The 13,490-nt window shown below is 37.4% G+C and overlaps 1 protein-coding gene across 3 annotated transcripts in view; it reads left to right on the forward strand.

The window, feature by feature from the left end:
• Positions 1-1,304: 1,304 nt before the first annotated feature.
• Positions 1,305-13,490, forward strand: part of nckap1l (NCK associated protein 1 like) — an 18,701-nt gene continuing 6,515 nt past the window's right edge. Inside the window, exons 1-21 of one of the 3 annotated variants that reach the window (XM_062986436.1) lie at positions 1,305-1,347; positions 2,208-2,318; positions 2,452-2,544; positions 2,937-2,993; positions 3,154-3,296; positions 3,472-3,562; positions 4,211-4,348; positions 4,999-5,047; positions 5,596-5,752; positions 6,267-6,323; positions 6,421-6,517; positions 6,668-6,777; positions 6,965-7,097; positions 7,236-7,317; positions 7,411-7,469; positions 7,966-8,111; positions 9,980-10,112; positions 10,402-10,521; positions 11,350-11,489; positions 11,602-11,733; positions 12,813-13,031. In XM_062986436.1, coding sequence (XP_062842506.1) covers positions 2,208-2,318; positions 2,452-2,544; positions 2,937-2,993; positions 3,154-3,296; positions 3,472-3,562; positions 4,211-4,348; positions 4,999-5,047; positions 5,596-5,752; positions 6,267-6,323; positions 6,421-6,517; positions 6,668-6,777; positions 6,965-7,097; positions 7,236-7,317; positions 7,411-7,469; positions 7,966-8,111; positions 9,980-10,112; positions 10,402-10,521; positions 11,350-11,489; positions 11,602-11,733; positions 12,813-13,031 — 2,267 coding nt within the window. In that variant the 5' untranslated portion in view covers positions 1,305-1,347. Of the gene's footprint in view, positions 1,348-1,503; positions 1,520-1,595; positions 1,614-2,207; positions 2,319-2,451; positions 2,545-2,936; positions 2,994-3,153; positions 3,297-3,471; positions 3,563-4,210; positions 4,349-4,998; positions 5,048-5,595; positions 5,753-6,266; positions 6,324-6,420; positions 6,518-6,667; positions 6,778-6,964; positions 7,098-7,235; positions 7,318-7,410; positions 7,470-7,965; positions 8,112-9,979; positions 10,113-10,401; positions 10,522-11,349; positions 11,490-11,601; positions 11,734-12,812; positions 13,032-13,490 lie in introns of those variants that run through there. The other 2 variants (XM_062986435.1, XM_062986437.1) reach the window with 2 other exon arrangements.

Raw genomic sequence — 13,490 nt, forward strand, 5'->3', positions numbered from 1 at the left:
GGATGTTTGTCCCAATTATGGAATTGATGGTGTGTAAGCGAACCCCAAACTTCACTGCCATATAGAGCAATCGGTTCAATTATTGATTCAAAAATTTTAAGCCAAATTCTAATCGGAATTTCTACGAATGTTTGACGTTTTATGGCGTAGACGCCCTGCGAGCTTTTTCTCTCAGTTCATTTACTGCCGGGTTAAAGTTTCCTGTGGAACTGATGTTTAGTCCGAGGTAAGTATAATCTTTAGTGTGCTCAATTTCATGGTGTCCTAATTTATATGTGTGTTTGGTTCCCTGAGATCTGGCTCTTTTCTGGAAGATCATAATTTTGGTCTTTTTGAGGTTGACTGTCAGGGCCCAGGTCTCTCTCTCACTCACATTCACTCACTCACTCACCCTTTACTCACATTCACTCACTCACTCACCCTCTCACTCACATTCACTCACTCACACACCCTTTACTCACATTCACTCACTCACTCATATACTCACATTCACTCACTCACCCTCTTACATTCACTCTCTCACTCATTCACTCATATACTCACATTCACTCTCTCACTCACTCTCTCACTCACATTCACTCACTCACACACCCTCTTACTCACATTCACTCACTCACTCATATACTCACATTCACTCACTCACCCTCTTACATTCACTCTCTCACTCACTCACTCATATACTCACATTCACTCTCTCACTCACATTCACTCTCTCACTCACTCATATACTCACATTCACTCACTCACCCTCTTACATTCACTCTCTCACTCACTCACTCATATACTCACATTCACTCTCTCACTCACATTCACTCTCTCACTCACTCTCTCACTCACATTCACTCTCTCATATACTCATTCACTCATATACTCACATTCACTCAATCACTCTTTCACTCACCCTCTCACTCACATTCACTCTCTCATATACTCACATTCACTCTCTCACTCACATTCACTCACTCATATATTTACATTCACTCACTCTACCAGTCATTTGTATATTCACACATTTACTTATTCAAATGTATAAATGACATTTTTACTGAATCACACATTCACTCACTGGCATCCTCTACAGGTTGTTTTGGGAATGTCACAGGAAACCAGAGTACCTGGAAGAACCAGGGGGCCTGTTCACAGCCAATTTGTGTCCTCAGGCCCATTAAAATTTAAGGTACATTAAAGTGTGTATTTGAATTTTGAACTGTGAATATTATAAAAAAGGAAAAAATGTTAAATAATTAATATTATTTGTTTTTGAAGTATTTATATGAATAAAGTTCCTCCTCTTCCTCAAGCAGGCGTGGCACTACACTTCTGCTTCCTCTGCAACTTCCTATATGAGTGAGTTTAGTTCAGTATATCAGTTTGTGTATGTGTGTGTTTGTGTAACAGTGTTGTGTTTGTGTGTACAAGAGTGTTAATGATGGCATACCAGCTGAAACTAGCAGAAAAGCTGGTGGTTTTAAATGATCGCGGTCAAGGAGTTTTAATACGCATGAACCACATCAAAAAGGTAGAACATTATTTACATTTAAATATTTCGATAAATACGAGAGCAGTAACTTCCACTCTGAACAGAAACAGGAACCTGAAGACCTATTCCAAATGTTAGTGTTATTCTGCAGTAATTACTTTATTAATAATTATAATTAACATTAAAAAAGATTATTTATGAGAATGTGATCTGTAATTAAACATTTATTCATTTACAGAACTTATCACTAACATTAAAACAAAGTTATAATTCATCTAAATGTCTTTATTCATATAAATATTATAAACAGTAATTAAGTTCATATTATCTTTAGCTTAAAAATGTATTAAATGTAAAATTCAGGACATCACACTGCAGAACTAAAAAGAATTAAATAGGAAGTTTAAACAGGAAACCAGCAGCTCTAAATCAACCACACACACACACACACACACACACAATACACAAACATAACCACACTATAAACTTTAAACACTACATTTCATACACACTCGTGTTGGTAAATGTATGTATGTAGTGAATGTGTTAAGTGTGTGTGTGTAACGTGTGTACTAGTTGCGCAGCTTTTTTAGGTAAATATTATTTTAAATGATTTAAAATGAGTAAATATTATATTTGTATCTAAGAGCTGATGATTTTAAAGCTGATTTTATTTATTACAGATATTTTGTGAGTTAATAAGAAAAAATGTTGTTCATTTTTTAAGATGTGCGCTGATACTAAACGAAGGCCGACATTTTTCTTTGATAAATCGATGGAACCTGCGATTAAATTTATCAACAGAAAATTTCCTAACATCGACTTCAGAGGCGGAAGTGTAAGTTTCACCTTAAATGAGTTTGTAATTGTAATTAATTGTAAATAATAAGAAGTGGGTTGTTGTATTTATTGCTGTGTATTTTATAAAGGATTGGATTATGTTTGATATTTCTGTAATTTTGTCTCTGCAGCAGCAGCTGAGCAGCGTTCAGAAGCAGAAATCAGCCATTCTGGAAACGTTCAGCAGCTTTTATGATTCTTTTATTGACGTGATGGAGTTCAGGGTGAGAACGGTTTCACTCTCACTAAAGATTTTATCATTCATTCCTCTCCAGATCAGAGGAAAAATGATGTGATTGTGATTAGTTTTAAACTAGTGTGTGTAAGTGTTAGTGTGTAGGTGTGTGTAAGTGTTAGTGTGTGTTAGTGTGTAGGTGTGTGTAAGTATTAGTGTGTGTAAGTGTTGGTGTGTGTGTAGGTGTAAGTGTTAGTGTGTGTCAGTGTGTAGGTGTGTGTAAGTGTTAGTGTGTATGTCAGACTAAGCAATGTTATATGTATTGTTTATAATATGTTCATGTGATGACACGTGTGTAATTTGTAGCGTGTTTATTAAACAGTTGATTGTAATTATATTTCATGTTCTGAAGCTGTAACTAATAATTATTTTTAATTTTAGGATCATGTGTACGAGTTACTTAACACCATTGATGCCTCTCAATGTTACTTCAACATCGTAAGTATTAAACATTTACACACTGTAATTATTTTGTTCTTTAATAACTTTATTGTAAATAAAAGCTGTTATACCGATTTAATTATATATGTGTAATATCTGCTCTAATAATGTGATAATGATCTTTTATATAAACATAATAACTGTTTTAATATTTTAGACGGTGAATTTTGACTTTACAAAGAATTACCTGGATCTGATTATCACCTACATTTCTGTCATTTTAATGTTGTCACGGATTGATGATAGAAAAACTCTGATCGGCATGTACAACTGCGCTTACGAACTCTCTAATGGTAGCAGGTACACAAAAATATACACGTACATACACTTCCCCAAACTGTTCATGTGATAAACACACATACAGTTTTATTAGCTTCAAACAAGAAGAAGAAAAAAACAGATTTTAATACGACAAAGCTCCATCACATTAAAAATCATCAGGAATTAATAATCAGATTCTGTGATTATTGTGCAGCGATCCGTCGTTTCCTCGACTCGGTCAGATGGTCATCGAGTACGAAAATCCTCTCAAAAAACTCACAGAGGAGTTTGGACCTCATACCAAGGTACACACACGCATTCACACACACATTCACTCACTCACACACACACACACACACACACACACACACACACACACACACACACACACTCTAACCACACCCCTCCTCCTATCTCACCCTGTGTGATGTTTCTGAGTGAAGCAGCCCATCAGTACCAGCAGCTGAAATGGTTCCTCACACTATGAGCCCTTTTCCTCCATGAGGAAGTGTGGTAGAGATTCAGTTACTCTTGTATTTCCTGAAGATCATCACTAATCATCTCAAATCCTGATTCAATGCTCCACACAATTCTGCTGAACCATTGGAACCAAAAACCTTTTTTGTGCTGACTGTTCTTGAAAGCGTCTGGTTTTCCTGAGCTCTTCTCTTCCAGTTGTTCAGAACTGTAGCTTTGGGTCTCCAGATTCTTTGTTTCTGATTGATTTTCACAATAAATTGATTTTAATCTCCAGCGTTTCCCTAAACAAGTGTGGTCAGGGTCTCAGGAGTGTATTTACTTAATTCCGTTGTATTTGTTAAGATAAGGATTAGGGTTAAAAGCTTAATGTTATTGTTTTTGCCATATTGTGTGTGTGTGTGTGTGTGTGTGTGTGTGTGTGTGTGTGTGTGTGTGTGTGTGTGTGTGTGTGTGTGTGTGTGTGTGTGATTTAGTCGGTGACAGAGGCATTGCTGTCGCTACAGTTGGTTTATCCTCGTAGGAACCTGCAGGCTGAACAATGGCGCAGTGCTCAGCTCCTGAGCATCATTAACACCCCTGCCACCATGATTCACCCCCAAAACAGTACCACGGTTTGTTATTATCATTCTATATCACATATTAATATACCGGCGACACAGAGGTGCAGTGTATGTGCTATGTGATGGACACTCATTTATACAAATATACAGCAGCGCCACCTACTGACACTCACCCATACAAATATACAGCAGCGCCACCTAGTGACACTCACCTATACAAATATACAGCAGCGCCACCTACTGACACTCACCTATACAAATATACAGCAGCGCCACCTACTGACATTCACCTTTACAAATATACAGCAGCGCCACCTACTGACACTCACCCATACAAATATACAGCAGCGCCACCTACTGACACTCACCTATACAAATATACAGCAGCGCCACCTACTGACATTCACCCATACAAATATACAGCAGCGCCACCTACTGACACTCACCTATACAAATATACAGCAGCGCCACCTACTGACATTCACCCATACAAATATACAGCAGCGCCACCTACTGACATTCACCTATACTAATTATGTTTTATCTTAAAAGAGCCGTAATGTTATTACTGGTTACATAAAATGTTATTAATGAAATTGATGAAAATTATATTTAAAAAGTTATATTAATGAAAAATTATAATGTGGAGTCAGTATATTCTGTGTTTAATGTTTAATGCACGTGTGTGTGGGTGTTTTCAGATTGCTTGTGAATATTTATCAGTAGAGGTGATGGAGCGCTGGATTATAAGTAAGTACTAGAATAAATAATATATATATAATGTATAAAAGTGAAATTTTTATTATTTTTATTATATTTTGCGATTGGTAGGTGAAACAAGGCACATTTGTCAAATCAGCATGAGCAATTTTATAGTGGAGAAAAATCTGAATTATCTCTCATGATACAGGTGAAATATCAGAGTTTATTAGAATATCATTAGATGAGAAACAATCACAGAACTAAACTGAAGGATCACAGCAACAGGAAACATGGCTCAGGACGGTACTGAGCACTGACCAGGCTTCAGTGTGGGAGAAACTGGTGTACCTGTACCATTTTCCTCTTTTTAATGAAAAATGTTCTTGTGAATTTGTTCTGTACAACATTATGTCCTGTCTGAAAACATGAAGATTGTACAAATGTATGTGACAGTTTTTGAAACTGTGCAATGAGTTTTAGTAATTTATTAATCATGTAATGATCTGCATAATTAAACTGAAGAATTAGGACCTTCACACTCATATCTGCAAGAAATCCATTTGTGTGCATAATCTGTGTGTGTGTGTGTGTGTTAGTGGGTTTCCTGTTGTGCCACAGCAGTCTAAATTCAAACCCTGGCTCACTGGAATTGTGGAAAATGGCTTTAAGGAGTGGATTTTATGTCACACTCATCAGAGATGAAGTGATTAACATTCACAAAACATCAGAGGAACATTTCGACTCCATAAAAGGGTAAAAGATGCACCACTTACATTTAATGAGTACAGTCTGAAACACTTTAGCCCCTTTTCACTGTGTGGTACCATACAGTTCAGTTCACTTCCAAATCCAGAACAGAAAGTCATTTTGTTTAAATCACTTTGGAGGAAATAAACGGCTGTACACGAAGATAAAGATCTCTGTCCCAGTCAAACAAAAGCAATCCAGAGGGCTCCTAGGTTCACCTGGTACATCCAGGTGTTTCTGAGAAAATGGACTCACCTTAAACCTGACCAGGGCACTGTGGTGGTTTAAAATGGATTCATAAATGGCTTGAAAGGCAAACAATGCATATTTCTAAACGTTACACAGTCTTTTAGCTCCTGTTCATCCCTTCATCTTCAACAAGACGTTGTTCAATTAAATAAAAAGATTCGATTTATTAAACTGAAATTTCAATTTAGAAAATGTTAGCAGAGTATTTAGAGAAAAAGTCTTATATCAATAAACGAACAATTTTATTCTGATTTGATATTTTTGGGTGCAGATTTGGAAAACGTGTTGCTGATATTAAAGAATGTAAAGAACATGCTACTGCTAACTGGTAAGTAAAAATAAATATAATAATTATGATTTATTTAAGGATGAATCAGTAAATAAGAATGTAAATTTAGCGTGTAATTATTTCTGTCATATTTTAGTGGAGCGATACACCGAGAGAAACGACAATTCCTCCGAAATGCATTAAAAGAACTCTGCAACGTCTTGGAGGATCAGCCGGCTCTGCTCGGACCCAAGGTTTAACCTTTATTTCTATTTTATTTCTATTTAAATTCTATTTTAGTTTGAGAATCTTATGTTGCTGTATATATGTAATATCATTTTTTTCTTTAATTTTTTCCTCTTTATGTTCTTTGTTGTCTCGTATTTGCTTCTTAACTCTACCAGGTTTTGTTTGTGTTCATGGCTCTGTCGTTTTCGAGGGATGAGGTTCTGTGGTTGGTTCGACATTATGAGAACGTTCCCAAAACCAAAACTCCTGAAGATTACACCGACCCGTGAGTTTACACAAAAAACTCCCTTCCCTTCCCACTCAGTGGTGCTTCACCCATTCTAAGATGTATTTAACAAATTTCAAAATCATTTTATTGTGTTTAAGTCATTTAAATGCTAAATTAATAAACATTTATTAAAATGAGTACACACGTAATATGTCATGTATGGTTAATACTGCGCCCCCTGTAGACTGATGGCAGAACTGCTGTTTTACATGGAAAAGCTGCGAATGTTGTTGCAGCGTTATAACAGTGTTATTCAGCGTTATTACCTGCAGTACCTTTCTCGCTTCGATGCTCTCGTACTCAACGACACTATACAGGTATTTATATAAAACATGCCCGTGTTTATATTGTATTATGTATTTATTGTACTTGTAATTATATTGATTACACTCTGGTGTTTTATTGTTCTCATGTGAAATGTACATTTATTGTATAATAATGATTTTATTGTACAGGGTATTGTTGTTTGTCCTGAAGAAGAATCAGTGCTTATGACTTCATTTGTCTCTGACCTGAGTGCGCTGACACTTAAACAATGTAAAAAAAACCTTTATTTTTAATTACAACATTGATGTTCATTATGGAAGACATTACTGTGAAATTTGATCTTGGTTTTCTGTGTTACGACAGTGGAAGGTGGTGACGAGTTTGATTTTAAAGCGCTTAGATTAGACTGGTTACGGCTACAGGTACTTTTTTATATTTGTATTCACAAAATCAAAAACACATTAATATTAATAAACTACAACAGAATCAAAAATTGGAAAGCAAAACACACCTGATCAGCTACCAATAAAACATTTTATTCAATGTTATTTAAATAGATTTTTATATTAGCTGCCTTTGTTTTGTTTAGGTTAAAAATGCTAATAATGCTAATAGTAATGAGGAGTCATGGATATTTATATCTGTTTTATTAATATTAAACTGTATTAAACATTAATACATTTGAAAAAACTCTATTCTGTATGTTGTTGATAATTAAGATTAGAGTGTTGCAAAATGTCAATTAGTTTATCAGGCAGTGAAATATTTTATAATAATATAAATGAGTATAAGAACATTTCTGTCACTTCTGTGTAATAATGATTTAATTAGTGAACACAGTTCAGTATGAGGAAGCTACACTGTTTAATAATACATTTTAATAACTGTGTGTGTGTGTGTGTGTGTGTGTGTGTTTAGGTGTACACCAGTGTGAGTAAAGCCCCCCTGGCGCTGAAGGATTACTCTGATTTAGCTAAAATCATGAACATGACTCAGTTTCACACCAGAATGATGGATGATGTGGAGGAACTGCTGATGGAGACCGCAGACCTGTCCATGCTGGGGTATTAACACATCTAATGCACACTGTACATCTAACACACTGTACACCTAATGCACACTGTACACTTAATACACTGTACATCTAATACACTGTACATCTAACACACTGTGTACTTGTTGCAATTTATAGTGACAATAAAGTTCTACTACTACTACTACTGTACACTTAACACACTGTACATCTAATACACTGTACACCTAATACACTGTACACCTAATGCACACTGTACATCTAACACACTGTACATCTAATACACTGTACACCTAACACACTGTACACCTAATGCACACTGTACATCTAACACACTGTACATCTAATACACTGTACACCTAATGCACACTGTACACTTAATACACTGTACACCTAATACACACACTGTACACCTAATGCACACTGTACATCTAACACACTGTACATCTAATACACTGTACACCTAACACACTGTACACCTAATACACTGTACACCTAATACACTGTACACCTAATGCACACTGTACACTTAATACACTGTACACCTAATACACACACTGTACATCTAACACACTGTACATCTAATACACTGTACATCTAATACACTGTACACCTAATACACTGTACATCTAATACACTGTACACCTAATGCACACTGTACATCTAACACACTGTACATCTAATACACTGTACACCTAATACACTGTACATCTAATACACTGTACATCTAATACACTGTACACCTAATACACTGTACATCTAATACACTGTACATCTAATACACTGTACACCTAATACACTGTACATCTAATACACTGTACACCTAATACACTGTACACCTAATACACTGTACATCTAATACACTGTACACCTAATACACTGTACATCTAATACACTGTACACCTAATGCACACTGTACATCTAACACACTGTACATCTAACACACTGTACATCTAATACACTGTACACCTAATACACTGTACATCTAATACACTGTACACCTAATGCACACTGTACATCTAACACACTGTACATCTAATACACTGTACACCTAATACACTGTACACCTAATACACTGTACATCTAATACACTGTACATCTAATACACTGTACACCTAATACACTGTACATCTAATACACTGTACACCTAATACACTGTACACCTAATACGCTGTACACCTAATACACTGTACATCTAATACACTGTACACCTAACACACTGTACATCTAATACACTGTACACCTAATACACTGTACATCTAATACACTGTACACCTAATACACTGTACACCTAATACACTGTACACCTAATGCACACTGTACATCTAACACACTGTACATCTAACACACTGTACATCTAACACACTGTACATCTAATACACTGTACACCTAATACACTGTACACCTAACACACTGTACACCTAATGCACACTGTACATCTAACACACTGTACATCTAACACACTGTACATCTAACACACTGTACATCTAACACACTGTACATCTAACACACTGTACATCTAATACACTGTACACCTAATACACTGTACACCTAACACACTGTACATCTAATACACTGTACACCTAATACACACACTGTACACCTAATACACACACTGTACACTTAATACACTGTACACCTAATACACACACTGTACACCTAATACACACACTGCACACCTAATACACACACTGTACACCTAATACACACACTGTACACTTAATACACTGTACATCTAATACACTGTACACCTAATACACTGTACACCTAAAACACTTTACACCTAATACACACACTGTACACTAAGCACAATATGTTTATAGACATACTGTATGTGTATAATGTTTCTGTGTATAATGTGTGTGTGTGTGTGTGTGTGTGTGTGTGTGTGTATTACAGGTTCTATCCGAGAGTGTGTGAGCGGATGTTCTCTCAGTGCAGTGATGAAACATCAGTACAGAGGTTCCTAATGGCTTTTCCAGTTACCTGCTCTCACTTCAGCTCCTCTACACACACACTCTGTCCTGAAGAGGTACACACACACATACTACACACACACACACACACACACACATGTAAAAATGTCCTTGTTCTGGTTTATCACAGTAAACAATGCAGTGAATTTCTCACTTTTTATATAGAAACACAAACTGATGTAGAAACTCACACACTTTTGATCTGCTGAGACCCTGTTCATTTTCTACTCAGGCAAAGTATGAGTGTAATGTATATATAAGGTGAACAGAATGTGTATACAATGTGTTCATATATAGTGTGTGTATAGTTCATATATAACGTGTATATAATGTGTGTGTATGTAGGCAGAGATGTTGGAGAAACAGACCCTAAGGTTGGTTGTGATGTTTCTGGAGCAAATTGCTCATCTCACCTGTACTGTGTTCCTTGATATTTCTGCTGAACAGAGCAACCTGCACGAACAGGTACATACACACCTTAACACACACCTGCAAACACACTCACACACCAATACATACATGAATACACACCTGCTTACATACGTAAACACATGTCCATACCCAATATACATCTGCAGTGTGCAGATTTCTTTAATCGGCATTTCAAGGGCAGTCTCTGCTCCTCATTAAGTGCTAATGTAGTGCAGCTGAAGGGGTTCCATATAACCTGCTCTCATGTCCACATTTCTTATCTTTTTCTTGGAAACCATCCATTGGTGCTGCACTTTTTTGGCTCTGGCCCCAAAAAATGTTATAACAGTCATAAAAAAACAGTGCTGGATATGAGCTGCCTCCAGCGGCAGTGTGGCTGCACTCCTATCCTTGACTATATGCCGATCCCACGTGAAGATCTACGCTGAATGTGAGCGTGGTCAGTAGATAGAGTGTTCTGTTTATTCTTTTTTTGAGAACCATAAGCATGTGGATTGAGTAGCTGGCATTAAGGTGGCGACACGGTTTTCTTTTTTTTTTCTCTGTCCTGATGGTTTTGGTTTCATTTGTTTTAGTTTATTAGTGTTGCTCATTGTTGTTTTTAGGTATTAGTGTTTTTCTTGTGGCTCTTCAGTCTTAGTATCGTTCTGCCGTGGTTAAGGATCCTGCAACTGAGTTTATTTCTCATGACCTCAGAGGTGCTGCTCCACCTAGTGCCTCCACGCCAAGAAGCACTCTGTCCCCTTACATAAACACCTGTACACACACACACACACACACACACACACATTTAAACACACAAACACACACCATTTCTGAGAATGGACCTAACTGTGTATGCTAATCTGTGCGTTTGTGTAGCTGTTAGCAAAACACAGCGCTGAGACCATCAGCACGGCTCGCAATAAGAAACTGAAGAAACCTGCAGCAAAAAAAGGAGAAACGGTGAAAAATAAACCAGGAACAGAGAGCCAGAGGAAGGACCGAGCTGTGGTTACAAAGTTAGACTCACACACACACACACACACACACACACACACACACACAGAGTTTTGTCGGAAATGGGTTTTATTATTTGTGTTTATCTTTTTTTTATTGTATTTATAATTTCAGTATGGACAAGCTACACTTGGTGCTGACTGAGCTCAGTTCCTCTTACAGTTTCTGTTCTGACTTCAGTGTGTTTAATCACCTCATCGTTCCTGTAGAGTTCCTCATCACCCAGCTGGAACAGCGCCTTATCAAGTAACTACAATACATGACATTAAACATGACCAAAAGTATGTACACATCATTTAAACATGTAAACAACTTTTCTGTAAGCAATTTGAACTCCAGAGATGTTCATTAAGAAGTTTATAAATCAGGTTCCATAGCTGTGCAGTTGTTTCAGCCTAAGATAATTATGCACATTGCCAAATATCAGCTGGAGTGGTCCAAAGCACACCACCACTGGACACCATCAGCAACAACTTTATTCCTGTAAACTGGGTTTGGTGGATCAAGAACTCCTGCCCAGAGTCCTAATGCTCATTGCATTGTTTGGTGTCTGCATTCACGTGAATTAAGCACATTTGTGTTTATACATACTGGTTTGTTGTGTTGTGTATAGATTTGTACTGGTTTGTTGTGTTGTGTATAGATTTGTACTGGTTTGTTGTGTTGTGTATAGATGTGTACTGGTTTGTTGTGTTGTGTATAGATTTGTACTGGTTTGTTGTGTTGTGTATAGATTTGTACTGGTTTGTTGTGTTGTGTATAGATGTGTACTGGTTTGTTGTGTTGTGTATAGATGTGTACTGGTTTGTTGTGTTGTGTATAGATGTGTGCTGGTTTGTTGTGTTGTGTATAGATGTGTACTGGTTTGTTGTGTTGTGTATAGATTTGTACTGGTTTGTTGTGTTGTGTATAGATTTGTGCTGGTTTGTTGTGTTGTGTATAGATTTGTGCTGGTTTGTTGTGTTGTGTATAGATGTGTACTGGTTTGTTGTGTTGTGTATAGATTTGTACTGGTTTGTTGTGTTGTGTATAGATTTGTGCTGGTTTGTTGTGTTGTGTATAGATTTGTGCTGGTTTGTTGTGTTGTGTATAGATTTGTACTGGTTTGTTGTGTTGTGTATAGATGTGTACTGGTTTGTTGTGTTGTGTATAGATTTGTACTGGTTTGTTGTGTTGTGTATAGATTTGTACTGGTTTGTTGTGTTGTGTATAGATTTGTACTGGTTTGTTGTGTTGTGTATAGATTTGTACTGGTTTGTTGTGTTGTGTATGGATTTGTACTGGTTTGTTGTGTTGTGTATGGATTTGTACTGGTTTGTTTCCAGGATTATTTTGCGTTCGGCGAACTTTAACCCCACCACACGGCAGATCGCTCGACCCTCGGAGCTGCTGGCACTGACAGAATCATACATGAGCAGCCTACAAACCCTCAGTTCCCTGATCAGTATGGACGTCAGCCGTGTGATGAGGAGTGTCCTGCTGCAACACACTCACCCCCTTGATTCATATGGATCACAGACCATCACCACCCTCTACACAAACTGGTACATGATATTCAGGTTATTAGAAGTGGTGAGACTGGGAGAAGACCAGGAGCCTGGGAGTGCTAGGACAGCAGGGTGTGTAATGAGTAGACCAGATTATGGGAGGACAGTAGGAGGCTGGGCGTGCTCTGTGGTGTCAGAGACCTGGATATATAAAAGGGATTAGATTCAATAGGAGACAGTAGGAGGATCAGGAAGATTAGAATGTCTAAGACAACCAGAAAGCAATGACTTTGTGTCTGAGGAGGCTAGGAGAACTGGGACAAACTGACCTGTATCAAGAGCAGTGAAGGGTCTAGGAGAACTGGTGGGGCTGGGATATTTGGGAAGACCTGGGTGGACTAGGAGTCGAGCACTGGGGACACTGGTATGTTATGGTGGAGTAGGAGGACTGGAGATATTAGGGTTAAATATAGGGGAGTCTGGGGGTGCTGGAGAGGGTTAGAGATCAGGTCAGTC

This window comes from Trichomycterus rosablanca, chromosome 24 (assembly GCF_030014385.1).
Source record: "Trichomycterus rosablanca isolate fTriRos1 chromosome 24, fTriRos1.hap1, whole genome shotgun sequence".
NCBI lineage: Eukaryota > Metazoa > Chordata > Actinopteri > Siluriformes > Trichomycteridae > Trichomycterus > Trichomycterus rosablanca.